The 23,236-nt window shown below is 39.0% G+C and overlaps 1 protein-coding gene across 1 annotated transcript in view; it reads right to left on the bottom strand.

Annotated features, from left to right (window-relative positions):
• TMEM131 (transmembrane protein 131) overlaps positions 1–23,236 on the bottom strand; it is a gene marked incomplete at its 5' end in the record, with an annotated part of 160,745 nt that overhangs the window by 99,575 nt on the left and 37,934 nt on the right. The window contains one exon of the mRNA XM_019528474.1: positions 15,317–15,357. Coding sequence (XP_019384019.1) covers positions 15,317–15,357 — 41 coding nt within the window. The remainder of the gene's footprint in view (positions 1–15,316; positions 15,358–23,236) is intronic.

The following is a 23,236-nucleotide window of genomic DNA, read 5'->3' as shown; positions in this document are numbered from 1 at the left end:
CATGAGAGGTTGGGCCAATGTTAACTACCTACTACATAGTTGGGAAGCTGAATCACATTAAACATCTAGAAAAAGGCCTTGCACATCTACACTTAAAAGATCTTTGTAAATGTCCATTTTAGGAGGATATTTCCTAAAGAAGTAAAGAATTTGGAAGTGGTCAAGTTGGTAAAAGCAACTGAGATACTTTTGTGTGCACCGCCAGATACAGGCAACTTCCCTGAAACTTCATCAGTGTGGTACATTTGGTGGTACTGTTATCAAGTCACAGTGGGTCACAATGGTTAATTTATATTTATGCACTGCTTTGACCAAATCCCTGGAAGCGTGTATAAGTTATTAAGTACAGTTTCTGAAATATAGTTAACTGTTACCCAATAACAGCACAAGAAATACATTTAAAAACAAGCATTAAAAACCTTATCCAAATGAACATGCCAGGGGAATCTACTAGGTGGAAGGAATTCAAAACTGGAATGTGACTAGGACAGTCTTTGGACCTTCTGAGACTGATGGTTGCAGTAGCAGGTGTTAAACTTATTTTCCTGTCATGTTTACAGGAAATTGCATATAAAACTTCCTCTCTCATTGGCAGGGGAATAAACAATGGAAACTGTGAGTCAGTGAAACACAAGATACTCCTGAAGGGAGCCAGGAGCAGCTGGGAGGAGGGCAGTGATATATTGGAGATACAAAGTAAGACAAGACCATGGGAACAGTGAAATTCTTTTGGGATGCTTTGACTAAAACAGTGATTCTCAGCCTGGGTGCACTGAAAGCCTTTCAAGGGTGTTGTAGAGAGCCACACAATGTTATTAGCACTCTTAGGTGTACAAAAAAGATTCATAAAATAAAACCCAGATATGTCAAGGAGGAATTCATAGCATCAAAAATATTCTGACCTGTTGTGGTCTGAGTTCTTCACAAAAGAAAAACAACTCTAGTATTTTTCTGTAGGCAAAAAGAGTGAAAACTAAGAGTTGCCATTTTTCAAGGGGTGTCTTGAGTCTACTTGAGGGATTCTTGAGTCCAAAAACATTGAGAACCACTGGTTTAGGAGCCTGGTTTCTGGGTTAAGAAAATGAGCTGGACTATACAGACCAATGCATAGTTCCCCTTCTCTGGCTGGGGAATACCACACCCCTACTTCTGCCAACAGTAACAGTGAATTCTTAAATAGAACCACCAGACGCGTGTTTCATCTATTATTGAAAAAACTAGTTTCAACCATACAGGCCTGTTTTTGAAAAACTCAATATGCTAACATGAGAAACAAAAATATTCTGTCTCTATATTTTAATAATATTGCTATCATGCTCAAAGATATTTATCCGAAAAAATGTACCTGTTTAAATGATCATAATGATAGCCAATGCTGTTAAAGAGATTGACCCAGACCAACACCACCCCACAACCCCTTGTGAGGTGGCAATGTCACACACAAGAAGCTTCTCAAAGTATAATCCAGTCTGGGTGCAAAGTAAAGAGATTCAAGTCAAATTTAAAATAGTTATCTCGATGTAAAGATTCAAACATTGGAAAAGCTGTGCTATTGTGAGAAATTAAAGTTTACATAAAAATTTTGGATTGAATCTAATTTTTTTTTTAAATGTTAGGACCTCATTTGTATTGTAGGCAAAACAATATTAAACAGCCTTGAAAATTAAAAGTCTTGACAGAAATTTCTTAAAAACAGGAACGTAAAAAATGGCTTCTCAAACTCATACTAGTTACCTGAGACTGAGACTGCTCTTGAAGTTCTATTGACTGTTCATGTCACAGACCCTACCAAGAGAAGGGAACGGCCTAGTAAAACCATTTCAGTTTTCTGACTTGTGGATATGCAGCACACATTGAAAGGTGCTGTGGTTGTGTTCAGCTAGCAACTAATTTGCTTTCAGTGCAGTATTTTTGGAATACGGATATTAAAAAGGACCTGTATGAATCTTTCAGTACAGATGAAGACTTGAAAAAGTGAAGCTTCTTTGTACAATGTCAAATTTTAGGACATTTTTTCAAGTAACTATTGGGAAAATACAGAAACAAGTCCAAATATCCACTTCAGGAATTGACTTGAAAATAGGAAAACAACAAACTAGTAAAAAGAAAATCTGATTAAAAATGTTAAGAGATCAATGAAAACTGATTTTAAAGTAGTTTTTATTCCATCGTGTTCTGACAGGACAAACAACAGAAACTCAACATTTATTTGTCTGATTCACCTGGCAGCAGCTAATGAAACAACAGATTTAAAGTACTGAATTTATGTACTTTCTTCTAGAATGCAACTACCTAAGTGACAATACGTTCACAAATATGGCAATGTGCTTTCCTCTCTATTGATTCCAGGTATAAGCAGTAAAAAGAAAATCTGCATTTATCATTTGTGTCCTTTGGAAATGAGTACACAAGGGAACAATCTAGTTATAAACAATATGCAAGTGTTAGCATTTACTTAGTGCCACACTGCAAGCAAAAAGAATGCAACTAGTTTACTAAAAGCATTAAAAGTAATCAGCTGGCTAGACTGTTATCAGTTTTTAAGATCTTGGATTGCTGCAACATTAGGGCTTTTGCTTACAAGGAATACTGAGAATTTTTAACTCCATTTATTGTAAAAAAAAAAGAAAAAAAAAACTCAAATGGACAGAACTAATGGTATTTTCATCATACAAACCAGCAGTGATTTTTCCAATCACTGGATTTGATTCAGCTAAAGAAAACTGAAAGGGAAATAGTTTCTAATTATATTTGTAGTGTGCCAACAATGTTCTCATGCATTATACAAAAGTTATATAATCCCTGCCATAAGGAATTTCAAGTGTAGTTCAGACAATATTATCAAGTGGCTCTACAAGTTTAAGTGTTATTACTGGAAGGGCTGTGCAGGAAGAATGCTAAGGAGAAAGTCATTATGTGGTACAGGAGAAAAGGAGAAAAACTACTCCCAGCAGAAAGAACTACACATACATAAAGATGCAAAGCAAAAATAGCTTGAAGAGTATACCATAAAATATGGATTGGTAAACTGGGTGAAGTAGGAAGGGATTAGCAAGTGTTAATAGGAGGAGAGAGAAAGGGTCCTAACGTAGTGGACCAGAAGCCTTAATTTGTTGCAAAAGTCCAGTTCTAGTTACTATCAACCTGGGTGGCCAAGCAACATTAGCACGGTTAAGTGTGTGAGCGCCTACACATGATTTACAAAAGATTACCTAGAAATTTTAAATAGGAATCCATTGTGTCAAAAGCATTCCGACCTGATGCAGTCTTCCTTGAGTTCTCTGCAACAAAAGAACTGCTCTGTTGTTTTTTTACTACAGAAAAATGAGTGAAAGCTAAGAGCTGTCATTTTCCAAGGAAAGCTGCAAGCCTAAAAAGCTTGAGAACCGCTGATCGTTGAGGGAGGAACCTGACCAGAGTGGCAGAAAAGGAAGTTGAATATTTTATATGGAAAGATAGGCTACCACTAAAAATCCCCAGATTTTAATTAAAAAGCATTTTTTGGAATATACCACCCTCTTTGACACTCAAAAAAAATTATCAGTAGCCTCCACATGCCATTTCCTCTCCCCCTTTCCTTTCTGTACAAACTGTGAGGTACAGTTTCACAATATTCATATATAACTTGAATGTATTGTTAAGGGTGATGCTGAAGCCATGATGTCCCAGGAATTATGCAGGCAGCAAGAATTTTTGGAGGGTAATATATAATTCGTATAAATTTACAAATAATATACAAATTCTGAATCAATATCCTGATCCCATATAACGTGACAGCATCTGTCTTATTTCAGCGCATAACTACATTTTAAATATGTATGCAAGTCACCAACTTGTTTTTTGGGGGCTTTTAGGGTGGGTTTGTTTGTTTTTGGCAAACTATACAACTACCACTGTTAAGCAAAGAAAGCCTTAAGTCTGTTAATAGTTCTTCCTCCTTACAGCACTATTAAGACAGATTCTGCGGATGTGGTATCTGGCCAAGATAACCCTCTCCTCCCTTATCTTCCTTTCAAAACAAAATAAAAACAAAACAAAAAAGCTATTTTAATAGCTTCCAGCTGAATCTAGTGTTTCTACACTGCTCATGGGCTTCATACGACAAGCTTTAAATTTGTATCAAAACACAGGTGCATGATGCACAAAGTGAAACAAGCTGTTTGAAGGGAAAAAAAAAAAAGAGTGGTTTTGATTTATTTCCTAAGACTACAAAATTGGCTCTTAAAGCCAAGAGAAGAAAGTTCTTAAGCTAAATAGGTGTTCTTGAGCATTGCTCATCTTGTGGAAAGGGGGAGGTAGAAGAAAGAAGGGGAGAATCTGAAAATCTACTTTTATGCCTGAAGTTGTGCATCTTTATTCAACTCAGTCTCCTACAACATAACTATAGATACTAATAAGTTATAGTTTAGGCCTTAACTAGTTAAACACTATATATTACTATGAGAACGATATATTACAGCTATGTTTATCACAAAAGCTTTTACCTGTTTTATTATACCAGAAAAAGCACCTCTTCTGTTGGCAAACTGATGTCTTCTTTCATCCCATTTACAATATTTCAAATGGCTAAGTATTTTGTAGGCAAATATTTTTAAATAATATTCATATAGAAGGGACCTCATCGTTCTGATAATCTTAATAAGTTGCATTTCTAAACCTGCCCAAACACTGGCAATGGAGAGCATGGATCTCTCTACACATATAACAGGTAAGTCTTTACAATACATTCCCCAAAGTTAGAATACTACATATTTTAAAATGTAATTCCTTCCCACTGAGCATTCACATCAATGCCTTTTCGATGGTTGTGCTGCTCTTCATTATAACTGGACAAAAAATCCTCTAAATAACTGTCGCTACAAGAGTAGTGTAAGTAAGGATTTCTTCGGGAGATTTAAATTTAACACTACTAGACTCTCAGTTTTTTTTTAAATAAGTGCAACATATTATTTTCATATGTTCCATAGAACAGCACTATGGGCAACACCTTCCTAACACCACCCTTAGTCATAACTTGTTTTAGCACAGTCCTTAAAAAAATGACACTTAATTGATGGCAACTAATACATATACAGTTTTTTGCCAACATGTACATGCATCAGTCTTAATTCTAATTTTAATGGACAGCTACCGTTAGTTCATGCAAAACAAGTTATTCTCTTCTCTAAAGTCACATTTGATAAAAGTTTTTGCCTTCCTGTCAACAGTTAAATATATTGCTCACAACAACAATTTTAGGTTAGCGACGTCATTGACATGCATGAACACTCCTCATACGTGAGGCTCCAACAGCTTGTATCTTTTAAAAACTATTCTACTGCACACTTCATTGCTTCTGCAGGCCTAGAGCACCACGTGTACCAGGGTCTCCATTCCTCCCTCCATACCTCATTAGAAGCCATTCTCCCACCCTGCTCCATTTTATAGACCCTCTATGGCCCAGCCTCTCTCTCACAGCAGGGGCTTCATTTGTCTTCCTTTCTCTTGTACCAGGGCTGCATTCTTCATTTCCTCCATTCTTTGTCTGGCAAGTAAATTATTAAAACTGTCAATATTTTAGAAATCTAAAGGGACAATGGGCAGAGATGAAACAAGGAGTTTTTTATACTAGAATGTTTTAATTGCCAAAAAGCTCTTTGTTCTATAGGCAGTTATTAACCTGGCTAAAACATGGTAAGTCTGCTAACCAAAAATAAAGGACTTGGTGACCCCCCTATTACCATCTTCTGTTTTTTAAGCTTTTACCAAAATTCATGCCTTGAACAGTCCCTGAAATTCTGGAATCAATTAAATATGGCATTCAAAAGCTAGCGTTTCTTTGGATGTGTCAAGTTGAGAAAACAGCTTAGCCAATAAATCCCATAACTTATTTTTAGCTCTAAAATACCAGCTAATTTAACTATTTTTTAAAATTAAATGCAGGGTTGTATGGCTTTGCTAAATAACGTTGGATTGTTTAACGTTATAAAAAAAAGCTGACAAGGTTCCTCCTCTTTACCACTGGTTTTATTTACAAGGTGACAAACTTACTTCCTAGCCTTTTCATTTTAATTCAGTTGCTGAAGAGATAGGTGGTTCTACCCAGGTTTCCCATTCTGACTTATGGAGTAAACACAAAATATCCATGAACAGAATTAATTCAGATGTCCATGCACTTGTATTAAAGCAAGACCATCTTTTATTTCAGGGATGGCCAGCTTGCAGCACATATGCTTCTGTATGGTATGCAGCAGCCTAGGAAGGGGACAGGCAGCAGAGGCAGATAGGAAGGAAGCAGAAAAAAAGAGTAGCAAATCAGGCATGGTGCACAGGGCGAGGAGCAAAAAGCAGCGCAGCAGGTTGGGTGGGGGGCAAAAGAAAGAGAACAGAAAGCAAAGCAGCCAATAGGGAAGAAGAGTGGCACTCAGGGAAGGTATCAGGCTAATTCGTAACATGCCTGCTAAAAAGGCTGGCTTCCAGCGATCTCTAAATCACAAGCAGGTCCTTTATGCGGGCACTGACCAAACCACCATTACTGTCCTTACTTAATAGTCTGCATAATTGTGCTCCACATCTAAGCGTAAAAAATGGCATGAGATATTATGGTTGTGAATCAAAACGAATGCAGTGATATCTATCTGCACTACATAAAATAAAAATGTTTATTTTTTAATGTGTTATTGGTCTAAAATTTTAAGGCCATTTACAACAAGACAGTTTTTCAGCATAACCTAAGGTGTGAATTTAAACCAATATAAACTTATGTAGTCACTTGTCCAGGGAAGAGTCTTGTCTGAATTAACTTGTCACTTTAGAAGAAGGGCTGTGTGTGTGTAGGATAAGGTATGTCTACATGGGAGAGTGTTTCATATATACATGATATGCTTGTATGCATGCATCTCTCATATGAGAACTCTCCCATACTTACTGAATTACAACTGGCAATGCTTTTCTACATACACACCAACTAAGCATAACCATGTGCACATAAAAAATTGCCTCAAGGTAAAATAGGGTGTGAACCTACAAGAAGTCAGCTAATCTATGGTCACCGCCCATGTGCACACTTGCCTCCCAACAAATGTGAGATTCCTAATTCCTTACAAGGTGGGTTACACCCTCCTTACACTTACTGCAGGATGAGAATGCATGAGTAGTTACTGTACAGCAGCTGACTAGCTATAAATTCATGCCTTTACTTACCTCAGAGTAACTTGTCACATTCTCAGATCTTACGATCAATTTACAACTGGACCAGTTTAGCCCAAACTAAGGTACAACTCCTTTATCTCAGCTCAAATTCTATATTATGTTAATTAAATTAAACAACATGATTTATCACGTGTTAAATGTAAATGTAAAGTTCAAATATAAAACCTCTGTTAAGTATGTACAGATAAGCTAAGTTTAAATTTGCATTCAACAGCCACAGACAAATGAGTCAATGCTTATGACAAATCAAGCTTACCCAAGTTAAAAAACTCAACATAACTGGATTTAACCCAATCCAAATAATGCCAAATTTACCCTTGGCTGAATGGCTGCTAAATTGTTGTGCTTACCTTTCAATGCATAACCTACTTGTTTCTCATGGTTTCACATGCACAGCCTGCTCATTTGTAGACAGTAGCCACAGTGCTATTTGACTCAGGTTTGTAAATCCAGGTTTATGCCTTGAGATTTGCCTCTCCATTCATGGGCCCACAGCCTTAGCTTAAGCTTCAGCTGCAAATGCAGTGAAACAGGGAAGGTCTAAAGACAAATGATTTCAGCAGGATCATCAAGCTAACGATCAGGAGGGGGACTACAGAAAGCTACTGGGTTCTCATCATAGCACAGGAAGCGAGATAAATGTTAACTTAAGTTGTATCCCAGCAAACTTGTCATATCATTTTCTCTGATGACTGTTGAAGGCTAGCTGCTGTTGTGACACTGTGTCACCTTAAACCTATCTACATTAATTACATACGAATAATCAATGTTTCAGATTATACATGGGCATGAGATTAAAGAGTAAATGTTTTCGATCCGAGCCTTCAAGAGGCCGATACTACACAAAGGCATAATCTTAAATGGAAAGCAGCATCGCTATGTTTGATGGAAAACATTTTTACAAAGCATGTTTTCAAATGTATTTTCTGCATATCCAAACTACAGGCAATATCAATATCTATACAGTGAAGGGCAAAACAGATCCATTACCAACCTATACAAGTTTCAGTGGCCAAATCTGTAACACAATGACTGGACAAATGAATCAGGTGTTCTATTTGAAAAAAGGATGCAAGGAAGTAATTTGTTTTATTGAGAAGTTGACAAAAGGTCCTGATAGATGTTATTTCACAATTCTTAACCTGCGCTTTAGCAAAATAAATATGGTCCTAACAACTTCTCAAGAGTGATGTTGGCCAACTGGTGTGACAGAAGCTACTCAGTAACGTTAACATATATGGTCAGATCTTTTTGGTCAGCTGAACATCTACAGTAGTATGTTCATAAGAAATTGAAGGATGCAGAAACAACTCACTTATAGCAATAAACTAACGCTATCACAGGCAAGATTGTCAAGCAGCAGTGCTCATCTGCCATGAATACTCAAAACAAGGAAAAATTATTTGGATCAAGGAAGTTAGTCAAAATGAAAACTTAAGTTCTTAGTCTCAAATTGTTTTAAGAGCATTTCTAAGCTTTCATTTAACAAACGTAAGTCTCTGGCTTGCTCACATCAAAACCCATAACCCAGCCGATATAGGTGTAGAACAAGTGAATTCACATGGAAAACAAGGTACCCAAAGTATGAGAAGTGAAATAGATGGCTGTGACGTAAAAACAAATTGAGGCACAGATTCTTACCATGCAACCTTAACAGGTATTAATTCAAACTAGTCTAACTCAGATCATTTTAAAAATCAACAAGTTTTAAGGACTGTGTGATACTTCAAAGAACAATTTTTATGTGGAGAAAAAATACCAGTATTTAAAGCACTGAGAAGGAATACCGTAGTGCTAGTCACAGGTTAAACTGTAGATAAGCATCTAGTAATTTTTATTCATCCACTAAACAAAGATTCATTTTAGCAAAACAAAACAAAATTATCCCATCACTAGACTCATTGTAAAGCAAAGGGAACCAAAAACCATCAGGTAGTACTCCTCTCTACTGGAAAAGTGGAAAGACATCTATGGCACAACTCAGCCTACAACATCCTGTAAAACTAGTCCTCCAAAACAGATTGTTAAAAGCTGAAGAATACTCTCTGCATCAAGTCAACACGCCTCTTTAAAGGGAAGATGAAGAACCATACAGAAACAGAGTAGATGTGAACTAATACATGCCCTGCCTACGACATAACCTGGGCCAGTATGTTTGGATACAAAATTTACTATATAGTCAGCAGATGGCTGATAATGGATTCACAGCACTCATCACTAGACTTGTCTCAGATCAGATGGTCACCTGGGCTTCAGCTGCAAATAACTCAAAACAGGTCTCCCTCAGGGTTCATCATAAATAACCAACTTTAAAGTCATCCAACCACTTCCTGTATCCGTTTGAAATGTAGTTTAGCGGCTACTTATTTTTTAGACATTCTTTCATAAGGCAATGGCTTGCCCTGCAGAAACAAAGATCTAATCCATATAAATGATGTAGAAATTTATAATTTCAAGGTTTCTTAAAATGACTGGTAATTTTAAAAAAGCCAAAAACAAACAAAAGGAAAAGCACTGCTTTCTTCTTCAGTATCTCCAAACTGTGTTAGTCTGATAAGTGAACATGTTTAAAATATAAAACCCTCATATTTGACAGACAGCGTCAGACACCAACAACCTAATCCTCACATCAAGCTGAATCAGTTTCCTAAAGATTTGAGAGGGAGATGTCAAAGTTAAAAAGAAACCATAAAGAACTTAAAATTGGAATCATGCGACTGCTGCAAGGGACTATTTTTACTATGTACCCTACACTAGATGCTTGAGGCACACTGGCATACAGTTTATGAAGCCACTGCCATTACACTTATTATAGTTTCTGGCCTCTTTGTAGTGTTGGTGCAGAACATAGCAGAAAAGTTACAAAGGGTATTTAAGATCTGATCCTAATGACTGCGAACAGTAAAAAATTCTAGGCTTGACTGTGGTTGCATTGTGTCCAGTGATTGACGCTCTTAATTTCTCAAAATTAAATATACTTTCCACAGAACGTATTTCCTTTGACCGAGAGATCAATCTAAACACCAGCACAAAACCATTATTTTCCAAAACAACAGATTTAAGCCAAGTGTAACCTTTTCTGATACTTTTCCTTAAGTAGTAGAACAATGCTAAATGATGTGTAGTTTCATGGACTGAGCAACACAGAGATTATAAAAAAAACAAACAAACAAAACCATACATAATGAGTAAAGTGTTGTTTTCAAACATTTTTTTTAAAAGAGTAAAAATAATATAATTGTACATATTAGTTGTACTTCCATAAGTACATATGAGACATCCAATTTTTCAGGCTGTAAACTAGACTGAACTATAGCTCTTTCACTGACAACTGTTCAGTCACTATTTCTATATTTACTGCTCTGTAAATACTAAAAATACCGGTTGGGTTTTGTGCATTAGAAATGCACTACATTACATGCATTTTGGTTTTCAAGTTATTAACCAATTATTAAAAACCATTTCAAAGGATCAGATCACAAAAACCCCTGCTAAAACCGATGTCACTGTAAAAACTTACAATGATCTGAAAAAAATGAGTTCTAAAAACTGTTGGTACAACAAGTTTTGAACAATTTTAAAAATGCACTTCTACACAAATTGCAAGCTGAATAATACCTATTAAATACATTTTGTATAGGAAGAGAAATTTAAATCAAAAGTAATTCTAAAAATGAAGATGAGGTAGAATACACTACACTCTGGGTAAGCGAAGAAAAAATTAGGCTCGCAAGGCACCTATATAGCTGGAGTACTGTGTCCAGTTCTCTGCGCTCCACTTCAGGAGGGATGTGGACAGCATTGAGAGGGTCCAGAGGAGGGCGACCTGCATGATCCAGGGACTACAGGGCAGCCCCTACAATGAGAGACTTCGGGACCTGAACCTGTTCAGCCTTCACGAGAGAAGGCTGAGGGGGGACCTGGTGACAGTCTTTAAACTCACTAGGGGGGACCAGAAGGGTTTGGGAGAGACCTTGTTTCCCCTAGCGCCCCCCGGCATAACAAGGAATAACGGCCACAAGTTGTTGGAGAGTAGATTTAGATTAGACATCCGTAAGAACTACTTCACGGTCAGGGTGGCTAGGATCTGGAACCAACTTCCAAGGGAAGTGGTGCTGGCTCCTACCCTGGAGGTCTTTAAGAGGAGGCTTGATACTTACCTAGCTGGGATCATTTGAGCCCAGTTTTTTTCTCCTGCCCTGGAGGGGGTCAGACTTGAAGATCTATAAGATCCCTTCTGACCCTACTTCTATGATTCTATACGTGTGCTCCGGGGTGGGGTGGAGGGGTGCTTTAATTAGAACGGCTTTGGAGAGCTGCTCCAATTAAAACGCCTGCAGTGTGTTGTGTATTCAGCATCCTGCATTTCAAAATGGTGGCAGGGGTGCTTTAACTAGCGCCCCTGCCACCGTTTTGAAATAAAGGGACACCGAATACATGAGATGCTTCATCATGCTGGAGCATTATGTTTAGAATGCTCCAGCGTTACAATCAGAAAGTATTGGAGCGCATGTATAAATGCCCAGAGGTACTACAAGGAGAGGCTGTGGGAACAATTAACAATTAAGGAAAAAACTGCCTGTGGGGGAGGAGGGGGGAGGTATAACAACAGACACCTACTCTGAGTAAAGAAATCCCCACATCAGGATTTAACAGGTTTTCTGTGAACAAAATGCGATATTCTCTGATAAAAGCCATCTGCCTGGCAGATATTTCTGTGATGAGGTAAATCACAGATGAACTAAAGTTATTCCTTCAGTAAGGATCCAGAAGTAAGCATCTGGAATTTATGTACCAGCAGTAACATAGCATTAACTAAGAAAATCCATTTTTCTTTATAAGAGTGCTTTTTATTAATTTATCTTGATAAACTTGCACATTGTTTACAAGTGGGTTTGCAAGAGATGGGGAACACGTCCGAAACTCTTCACCAGTTTCACAAATACTCATCATGCAATTTCATTAAAATGTCTAGTTAGATGTAGGGCTCTGGATATCTGGTGGCCTCAACTTGCCCGTTGGAGTGAGGATGCAGACCTCACAAGATCAGACTCATGAAAAAAAATCTTAGCAAAATACTTCTGTGAATATTAAATATAAAAATATGCTAGAACCTAGTATTTAAATCTTTTTCATGAAGATGACGCTGAACAGAAAAATGTCATTTAAAAAGATTAATACATTAAATAAGATATTAAATATGATTCTTTTAAATTTTCAGCTTTCAGATAATGGCATTAACTGGTTGAATGAATTAAATTTGAGAGCACCAAAGCAAACAGTTTGCTTTTAAACTAAAAAACCCACCTGAATCTGTGTCCTAAAATATTGTGGGTAGCAGCATTACTTACTCAACTATACTTCCTGTTTTACGGCTTGATATCTTTTTAAAAGAACAAGTAGACTGTTGTAGTTCTTAAAATAGATTTTAAGATGCAAAAGAGGAAACACCAAGCAAGAATCTTTGCTGTCAGTAAAATCATTTCTAAAAGCTGCTGTTTTTTCTGAATATTGTTTAAGTTTACAGAGGAAGGTATCAATACAAACAACTCACTTTTCACCTATTCCTATCTAACTCATTTTGAAAGTAAATTTTCAAAAGAGGACTAACTTGCCACAAGTTATTTGCTGAATCCTACTAATCTCTACATTAACGGCATTGATTAAAGCCAATTGAGCATGCAGAGGTACAACTGGGCAGCATCTATAATGCTATTTTAACTGTTCTCTTCCTGCATCCCACCTCCCACCCCCAAGACTGGATCTCAGGGTGGTGCCTGGGTCACTATGCCTTTGTTATACTACTGAGGCATGCCTACTATTTCTTTCCTGCCTACACTGCACTCAGCATAAGCTTCCATGTTCGCACCTAATTAAAGATGGTTGCACATCATTCAGAACTCCAGTGAGGCAACTGATCAGTCCAGCAGCTGCTTAAGCTTTTCAAAACATGCTGGCTTTGTCTGGTGTTGATTCAGACAATTTGATGACAGGGCACTGAAGTAGGTTTGCAGGATTTGGCCAATCATCATGCATGTTAATCAGTTCATAGTTGCTGATCCCACCGTGTTTCTTAGCAGCACGGGTGTCAAAGATGCAACCCCTTGGGCAAGTGGCCCTAACACTGAACTCTTAGGAACAGAGTCCTATCAGGGACATGCAGTAGTGGTGGGAAGGGGAGCAAGTGATGGCTGCATTAATCTACCCAAGGTGACTCCATACCTGGCCCCTGATGAGCCCCAGGGCCTGGGTAATTGTGATATCCCTACTTTAGACTGTATCTACAATAAAGGAACAATTGCTGCTTTAATTACAGCAGCAGCACTCAGATAGCCAGGCTTCCTACTGTAGCTCTGGTAGCTCTTCTGCCAACAGAACTATACCAGCTTCTCCAACAACAGAAATTGTGCCTGCAGAGCTGTTTACTGTAATGCGTGATCTTTTCTCATCCCTTGCTGACACAGCTGTGCCAGCATAACTCTGTAGTGTAGACAATGGTTTCGGCAGCATCAGCACAACCCACACCAAAATGCAACAGCTGCTTGCTTTCTGCTACATTATTGATGCTGAGAATTAACAGCGGGGAGAAGTTAATTTAACTCATATTAACTAATATTAAACCAAGATTATGAGTGCATTTTGGACAATCAATTCACAGCTTAAGACGAAGACAACTGGAAAGTGACCAGAGAACTGTGTGAAAACAAATCAGAAGAGCTTCCCTCGCACTCGACTCAAATAGATACTCAACAGAAGTGGGGAGTGGCAGGTCAATACATTGACAGTAATTCCCTAATTTAGTGAGAGTCAAACTTTTTGTTAGGCGTACCACAATGCACAGCTTCAGGCCTTCCCTAGTGCCACTCCATCCCCTTTTTCCTGCCCAATCTGTTGCTCTGCCTTCTGGTTCCTTCTTCTTCCCCAGTCTGCCACTTGTGGTACACAGGCTGTCTGGTCCACTTGGGGTGCACATGCTGCAGGTTGGCCATCCCTGCCTCAGCTTCTCCACCAGCACCTGACTACTGGTGCATCACATCTTTTATTTCCAAAGTTTGGAACCGCTTCACTGATTAACTTTGAATACAACGTTCTTTACATATTTTAAACCTTTTATTTGTCCTCACATGTGCAGCCAACACTACAAGAACAGACATGCTGAAAATTGTGCTTACAGGGCAGAACATTGTTGCGCTTAACATAGTAATTTTTCAAAATCTTGCCATTTGTAAGTACGTTACTGGATGAACTTAAGGCCCTTTTCAAAAAAAGAAAATTTCAAAAGACAAAACAAATTCGCAAGAGTGAACAGTAGAATTCAAGTGCCAGTTGACTGTGGATCTCTAAAGTGACAAGCAGGATAAGTCTTATTCGGTTTATTTAGTAAATAGGTCTGAAAAACAAACTCCTATACTTAGTTAATACTAATACATTATGCTTTTACAGTTTTGTTTTGGCTAGTGCTTACTGTATTTTGAAGGATTGTTACAAGCCCCAACTCATGGATTACAAACTTTAAGTAGACTGAAAAACAACTTTTAAAACGTCAGGCATTTAAAACAATACCAAAGAAAAGAACAGACACCTCCCTCTTAGGAAACTGATGGAATATCATCTACAAGCAGAATGCTGCCTACACAGATTTGTTGCCTACGGCCTAGACTACATCTATAAAGGTCCCAAGCAATTCAGCTTCCACAACCTTATTGCTCAGCCTAAATGATCTAGTTAGCTAAATTTTCCCTGTGATAGTCAATTTTCCCATTCTTAATAAGCTATTGTTACATAGTCCTGCTCTTCCTTTGTGAGTGACATATAGAGGAGTCTAACAGCAGAGAAGTTAATTTACACTAAAAAGCTTAATTTTTTTTATGCAAGTAAAATAGTGTTCCTTACTTTCTCATAAGTTTTAAACATGTGAAGCAAGATGCCCAGAAATAGGAGGTAACCTATTTAAATTTCTCTGCCCCCATAACTACCTAGCATGTTATAAAATTTGGATTTGATCCAAATGATTTAACATTGACTTGCACAACAAGACATTATTTTTGGTGTAAAGAATCAAAAGAATTTCCCCAAAAGAGAATTTGTTCAAAGTAAACATTTTGTGTTAGGAAGCACATCTTACCTTTTCTGTTGATATGAACTGAGGCCAAGAGCTGTCTCAGTCTGTAAGAGGAAAAAATAGTTTAGCTTGCAAAGGCACATCATATACTTGCTCTTAAAAATACAATTCTGACAAATAAGGAGAATAGATTTTAAAAGATCAGAAGGCAAGTTTCAATTCTGGAGCAGGAAATCCAAGTCAGCTTTTGACAAGCAGCCATTTCCAGGGGCCTGAAGAAATCAGATTGCCAAAACCCCACAAAAAAAGTAACCACTGCAGTTCTAGTCAAGGATTAAGCAATCAGTAACAATTAAGTACATAGAAAACTGATTTAAGTAGAAATTAAAACACAGACCCAAAAAGACAAAAAGGGCAACAGTTTAGGACCAGGAGAAGAGGAAAGACTGCCATCCTAAATGCTACCAAAAGCTATATTAAGGATAAATGATACTAAGGGTATGAACACATGTACGTTTGGAGCCGCATTAAAAGTAGCTGTTCCTTTCTAATTGTATGGGTCTTCTTCACATAACATTTCCAATGTAACAAAACCCCTCCAACTTCAATCCTGGATGAAACAGCATTAAAGTTGGAGGGGTTCTATTACCTTTTAATCAGTCTCAGCTCCCTCACACACAACATTTAGAAAGGGCTCCAAATGTTGGTGTGTCCACACCATTAAAAGAGCAGCACATAAATCAAATGGGAGTCAGAGAAATTGTAAAGCAAAGATAATTCCAGCAGCAAATACAATTAAACCTTAAGTTTCCAATAATATCATCAGAAAAATAATACTATCATGTTCAGCTGGTTAAGAGCTTCATCTTATATGACTTGTGACTCATCCCTTTGGCATCACTTGGCTAGACAACAACAAGATTGTGTATTCTTGGTATGGAGAAAACTGTAATGTTCAGGAACTCCAAGTGGTTCAGAATGCTGCAGTACATCACTTTAGCAATATAGGCTACTGCAAAAGCATATCAGATTCATTCTCTATATTCTGGCTTTCCATAGGATTTCAAACCAAGATCAAAATCTCAGTTGTCATCCTCAAGCCACCCTTAAGCCTACACCTAGTACAGAGCTATCCAACTTCTGAGTGGCTGGGGGCCAAAGGTTGCTTTTGCTGGCCTTTGGGATTGTGATGGTTGTAAGGGAGAAGGCAGTCCCTTCAGTATGCAGGGCCCAAGCCATTTAGGGCCTTATAGGTCAAAACTAGCACTTTGAATTATGCCCAGAAAGCTCCTGGGAGTTAGTGCAGATACTGGATGACTAGAGTTATGCATTCAAAGACAGCCTTACATAGAGTGCATTACAATAGTCCAGCCTTGAGGTTATGAAGGCATGGATGATGATGATGACCAAATCAGAATCTGAAAGAAAAGTCTGCAGTCTTCTCCATAGATGGAGTTGGTGAAAGGCACTCCTAGTCACTCTTCCTACGTGAAGATCCTGGTACAGCAGAGTATCTAGGACAGGGATGGGCAATTACTTGGGCTGGAGAGCTACTTAAGGAGTTTGGGCAAGATGTTACAGGCTGGGTCAGCACCCCCGCTACCTACAACAGCTCATCAAAATTCTCTAAGTGGTAGATTACTAGACCAGCACCATATGGAACAGGTGGGTGGGTACGGTCTCCATGAAGACCGGCCCAGGACTCCCGTGGGCAGGACATGTTTGGCCGGGCATATGGGATGAGGCCATAGCCGGGGTCTTGCGCAGAGCTGCAATCCACTCCCTGCATAGCCCTGTGTTGTCGCTGCCCAAGATCCTGACCCTGGCCCCACCCGCCTGCAGCCCCATCCCATCCTATCTGCCTGGCTGAGCACATACTGCCCACAGAGGGCCTAGGCTGATCTCCACGGAGACCCCGCCTGCTGCTCTGTCCATTGCCCCCCGGTGGTGGGTGCATGGTAAATGGGATTCGGTGCCCAGGCAGCAGGGCTGGGTCTGGTGGCAGCAGCGACACTGACAATGGCAGCTGGAAGGAGCCACTGCTGCCAGAAAGCCGAGTCTGGCTGCCAACCCACCCCAACACCGCTGCACATCCAGGGGGCAGCAGAACCAGCTGTATGTGCCGCAGCCCAAGCTGCCCCCTGTACCTGGGCTAGACAGAGGGACCCACTGTGGGTCAGATAAAATCTCTTGGTGGCCCACATCTGGCCCACACTCTGTATTTTGATCTAAGAGGACCCCAAGGTTGTGAAGCCAAGTGACAAATGGAGGTCATACTCCATCAATGACAGGCATCCCAGGGATCTCCCTCCCACCCCCTAAGTCCAGTTGTCTGCCTGCCACCATCAGCTCTCTTGTCTGGATTCAGTTTCAACTGGTTTACACACATCCAGTCCCCAACTGCAGGCAGGCACCATGAAAAGGCTGAAACTGCAGGACACCTGGGTGCCACTGTCTATGGCCAAGGTCAGCATGCTATTCCACACAGTAACCAAGTTACTGACAAGAGCAGCTGTCAAGGTGACTGAGAACGTCTCAGGGGGTTCTAAATCCGATTACCACCATGAGTCTCCACAGGCAGACCAGCCTAGCTGGTTCATCACTCTGACGGAGAGCAATATGGGTCTCTAGGACAGTGGTTATCAACCTTTTTAGACCCAAGGCACCCATCAGAAGTGCCAGCTCTTCATTTTTACATTTGTTTGGGTTTTTTACCATTGCAAAATATTAGAGCAATTCTTCTGTTGCAAAGAACTCATAAAGATCACAACAGGTCACAATGTTTTTAATGCTATGGATTCCTATTTGAAATCTCTGGGTTTATCTTGTGAATCAGGTTTGCACACCTAAGTAGAGCTAACGCTGCATGGCACCCTGCAGAACCCTTGTAAAGCTCTTAAGGCATCTCAGGATGCTTTGGCATCTTGGTTGAGAAGCACTCCTTTAGGAGGTAGTGGTCCAACCATGATAGAGGTTTTTTGACAACATCCCTGATAACTGAAGCTCCTGTATCCAAGCAGATGCAAAACTTAGGGTCCAGTGTTTGCCTTGTTTCATGGTTGGCTCAGTTTCTATCGGGGATAGCTCCATGGTGGACATGGATGCCAAGAAGTCCCGCTCTGAATTTTTTTAAGTCTCCCAATACAATAAGTCTGGGCATCTTCAATACTGCCCCAACACCATCTTGGCTGGTTGAGTCAGGAAAACAGCTGTGCAGCAAGGTGGTAAGTACACCAGCAAAATCCCCAATCTATCCCTGGCCTCAAGCAAAGGGGTAAACACATTCCACTGCAAATCATTTGTAGAGCCCATGCCTTCACTATTGAGCCATCTGAAGTCAGAGCAACCAGCTTTGATTTTAGTTCTCAATCCTTTAATTCCACAACACCCCCCGCCCAAATTATTTAATTCCACATCTTAACCACAGCTCTCCATGGTTCCAAGTTAACCGTATTGGTAAAAAAGGCCTCAACTTTGCAAATCTAAAGGACATGCTCATGAACAACTAGACCTATTCATGGATTCATTTGGCCCCACAGTAATAAAGCTTTGTTTGTTTGCTTTTGCAGATACTTCTTGGGGATTTTGTTATTGGTTCCACTAAGATAATTTACTCCACAAGCATTGGTTGAAGGCCAGTTTTGCTCTGCAAATTACAAAAGCAACTCAGTTCTAAAATTATGTTTGGTGACACTGCAATTAGAGTAACATTGGCTACCTGTTTGATCTCTTCATGTTACATTTTATGGCAAAATAGATGGTATGAAAGTCAAGGAATGTTTACAAATTCAATTGCCTGGCCCTGGTGCTAACCTCCTTTTTTGTCTTTGCCCAGCAGTATGAGAGAGGCAATCTATCTCCAAAAATCAAATTGTGCTCTGTAGCATCAGGTAATCGCAGTCTAAGAGAGACTGATTTAAAAGCAAAGCTATTTAAAGTCACCAATTTTGTGATTTAAAATCATCAAGAAACTTAATTTAAAATCAATTTTAATCTTCTTTTGCATTTGTGCTGTTTATTTTCTTAAGTAAAGGTAGAGTTGCATTGACTGGCAGCTATTAAAAGATGTTTAGCTGTAAATCAGTGTAGCCTGTATGCTAAATAAGCAACTTTTTACTAGCCAGGAAGATAAACAGCACACATTTAAACATCCACATATGTGATTTGATTTTTACTTTTTAGTATACTAAGTGTTAGTCTCCATTTTCTAATTGTTTTTCACTTGTGTCAAAGTTTTCAAATGTAAATTAGAATTCAATTATAAAAGAGAACAATTGTAATTTTAAAACTATAAAATAAAACTGTATTAAGTATACCTTAAGGAAAAAACCCAACTATATTTTACTTTTAAAAATGCTTTACAAAGTATTTCCTGTGGTTAATGAAATTATTATTTCTGGTCATGTCCTTCAAGACTTAGAGGTAATTTCTCCACCTCATCCATTTTTTTAAATGTGTAGACTGGAAGAGGAAAGAAAACTCTGCTACTTTTAAACTGCCAACTGGTTTCTCAGCTTTGAATGAGCTTGTTACCGAGCTGAACCTAACATAAAGAAAATACTCTCTCATGTGAAGAAAAACCAACAGCTGTAAATAGCATTTTAAACAAACCAGGAATCTGTTCAGCCCATGATTTCTCCCCATTCAATGATATGACTATTTTTTTTTTTTATAACTGCAATAATTGGAAGCAAGCACTGTAAGTCTGGTTACTTTTATGAAATTATTGTAACATTATAATAACAAGATTATAATAACATAAGATGTAAATAAGCTAGTCATTTCTCTCTCACACACACACATTTAATGGTACTTATTAAAAAAAAGTTTGTTGTTCACTCTGACCCTGGCTTAGTTGGTGAACAGAAATATGAATATTTCCAGCCAAAAACAAGTGTTGCTTTTGAACTATAACATTAGGGCATACAGCTTTCATGCTTTATTCTTCGTCATAAAAGCAAATCCAACTACAAGATATTGTTGCTGCTGGTCTTCAGCTTCAATGACCACAAGGTTCTAAGAGTTCTAAGAGGTCTTACCATATTTGCTCAGATATAACATGATCCTGAATACAAAATGACTCCCCCAGTCATTAGATTGTATGTATGGGAAACTTATAAATGTTTTGAGTTGGGCCACAGCATTTCAAGCCATGGTGACCCCATAACACTTCTATACCTACTTATGTATAGTAAAAATGTTTACGGCAGCACAAAGTAAAAGTCAACAACCATCCATGCCCTTTGTCATGCCATAAGTTCCCAAATTTGTGCCTGTGACAAAAGGCAGTATTAAGTTGTACCACTGTTTTGCAGCAAACATCTGTTTAAGGTTGGAGAAGCACAGGAAAGCAGTGGAAAGGGAGAAGTGGCAGTGGCAGGCACTTTCCCTGGAGACACAGCAATGACCAGGTTCTAGCACCTGCCCACCCGTGACCTGAGCTGGATCATTCTGGCCTGCAGACTAAAAAGGTTGCCAACTGCTGCCCTACACCTCTCTTCCAAACTGCTACTTGGGTAGAAGATATCACAAAATTTACTCTCTTCCCCTTTAACCAAAAGCTTTTCTGCTTATGTCCTTTTCTTCTTCTACAGAAGGAATACATAGCCATTCTTCTAAAGTGGGCACACCTACATGAGATGCTAAATGCACAGTAGCCTAATATTACTGTGTAGTAGCATGTCATGTCAAAAACAGTGCTAACAAACTACTGCACAGTAGTATTAGGTACTGTGCAGTAGCACCACTAAAGGCATGTGCTGGCACAACTGTGCAGTAGTGCAAGTTACTGCACATTTGATTTAATACTTAGTTATACAAGTAGTAAACTTAATGTGCAGTAACTACGGCACATTAATTAACATGTACCCTGTTACAAGCAGTTCAAATCAGCTGTATTGAATATTCATTCCATTCACTGCCCTTGTCCAACAAACAAGACAACTAACACCTGCTCAGAAAACACTTCTTGACCTACAGGTCTGGACAATAAGATTTTACTAAAATAGTGTATATATTTGAGTCTAATGAAAATAATTTGCACTCTTAAATAATTTCCAAGGTATCTATTAATAGTGATGAACACTTAGGGGTAGGTAATGCTAATCATGCTGACTGTTAAAGAATGAACCGAAGAACAGAGCTTACCAACTTTCCAGTCATCACAGGCTTCTGGGAAATGTAGGGAAAAAATAAAGTGCTTTATTGGAAGAGGAAATGCTTCAGCAGGGCTTTTGGGCTCTTTTTAATAACTGATTCAGATAAAAGCACCAAAAAGCCCTGCTCAAGCACATTATCTATACTGAAATTGGGTGAGCTGGGTCAGACCAAAAGCCCCGCTGAAGCATGTGATTTATATAGAAGTTGGGCAAGCTGGGTCAAACTGACAAGACGTCTCTTTTGGGCACATGCTGCACTTGGTGTGGGGGCAAGCCAAGCTGAAAGTAAAGCACTATTTGTTTGTTTTTTCATGTGTGTAAGCAGCCACAATGATTAAGAGTCTAGACAAAAATTTATTCTTCACTTGTAGTCCCTTGTTCAAACAATCAGATGGTACTGCCTCTTACGTTAGTCATGTGGTAGTTTGGTAAGAATTTAAAAGATCTGATTATCATGTAGGAAGATGTACTGTAGCAGGTACAGTTCCAGTCTCAAGACATTTCAGACAATCCTGGCCAAAGAGTAAAGGCCATTACAAGTTTTAGAATGCCTTTACTCTTTGGCAGATATAAAAAGTTCCTTATTGTTTTAAGTTTGACAGCTTGGTCATTAAGATGCCTTATGTCAGTCTTGATCCAAAACTGTATGCCAAAACAAAAATAGGAATAACTGAAGGCTGGAATTAAACTCCTGAAAATGACAGAATAAATAGAAATATACATCTAACCATATTTGACTTAATGCTATTATTATTGCCAGGAGGTGAGTTCTCAACTCAACTTGTAATTAAACGACTGAAGCTGGAAACAGACATAATATTTGTGCCACCATAAAAATGTTTATGGCAGCAGCACAAAGTGAAAGCACACAAAGACCTATGCCCTTTTGTTAGGCCACAAGTGCTGAAATTTGTGACCATGACAAAAAGCGGTATTAATTTGTGCTGCCGTTTTGCAGCAGACATCTGATGGTTTTAAGGTGGGAGGAGCACGGGGAACCCAGAACTGCCCACACTCTCCAGCTGCCTTTGGGCAGGTGTTCCTGGAGCTTCAGGTCCTGATCCTAGAAACCCTGGAAATTTCCTTCCGGGGAATTTGCAGGGCATGTAGGATCAGCCTCTGAGAGCACGTGACTGGGTTTCTGTGCCTGCAAAGTTGAGCCCAGGGATTTCAACACAGAGCATGCCTCTGCAAATGGGGAAATCTGCAGTTCCCCCATTTGCAGTTCTGATTTCCCCCATCTGCAGTCACACCTGAGTGCTGACCTGCAGCATGGGACCCCTGCCACTCCCAGGAGCAGCAGTGGCCTGGCCCTGAGGGACAATAAGCAAGGTCTGTTTCACCCAAGACATCCCAGCACAGCTAATCTGCTTCATTTGGTGACATCTGTTTACAGCCTTATGCATCTTCATGTTTCTTATTTTATGCTCCGAAATTCTGAATATGCTTAAGAGATTAGGATGCTTCACGTAAGCAAGACTTAGATCATAAATTCTGCCTATCATTTTCAGAAGAGAGTTTATATACTTCTTCTCTGTAAATGATTTCACCCCTCCATTAAAACTGCAAATAGCAAGTAAGAACCATCACCAAGATGCTTTCACATTTACACAAAAAAGTGTTTCTTTTTGCCTGCTTTACTGCAAGTTAATTGCAACACAAGTAAAATTACTTCAATTTCAATTATTCTTTTGACAACAAGGTGAATCAGGTTGATGTGACAATAAGAAAGTGCCTGAACAGTTCATCAGCTTCATCCAATCACTGCATATATTAAACCAAAAGCAAATCTGAAAAGGCAGCTTCTCCTGTCTTCTCCAATAGA

Source organism: Crocodylus porosus, unplaced genomic scaffold (genome assembly GCF_001723895.1).
Source record: "Crocodylus porosus isolate Cpor-Errol unplaced genomic scaffold, CroPor_comp1, whole genome shotgun sequence".
In the NCBI taxonomy this organism is placed as follows: Eukaryota; Metazoa; Chordata; order Crocodylia; family Crocodylidae; genus Crocodylus; species Crocodylus porosus.
The sequence above is the reverse complement of the archived record's forward strand: the minus strand, read 5'-3'. Positions and strand labels throughout refer to the sequence as shown.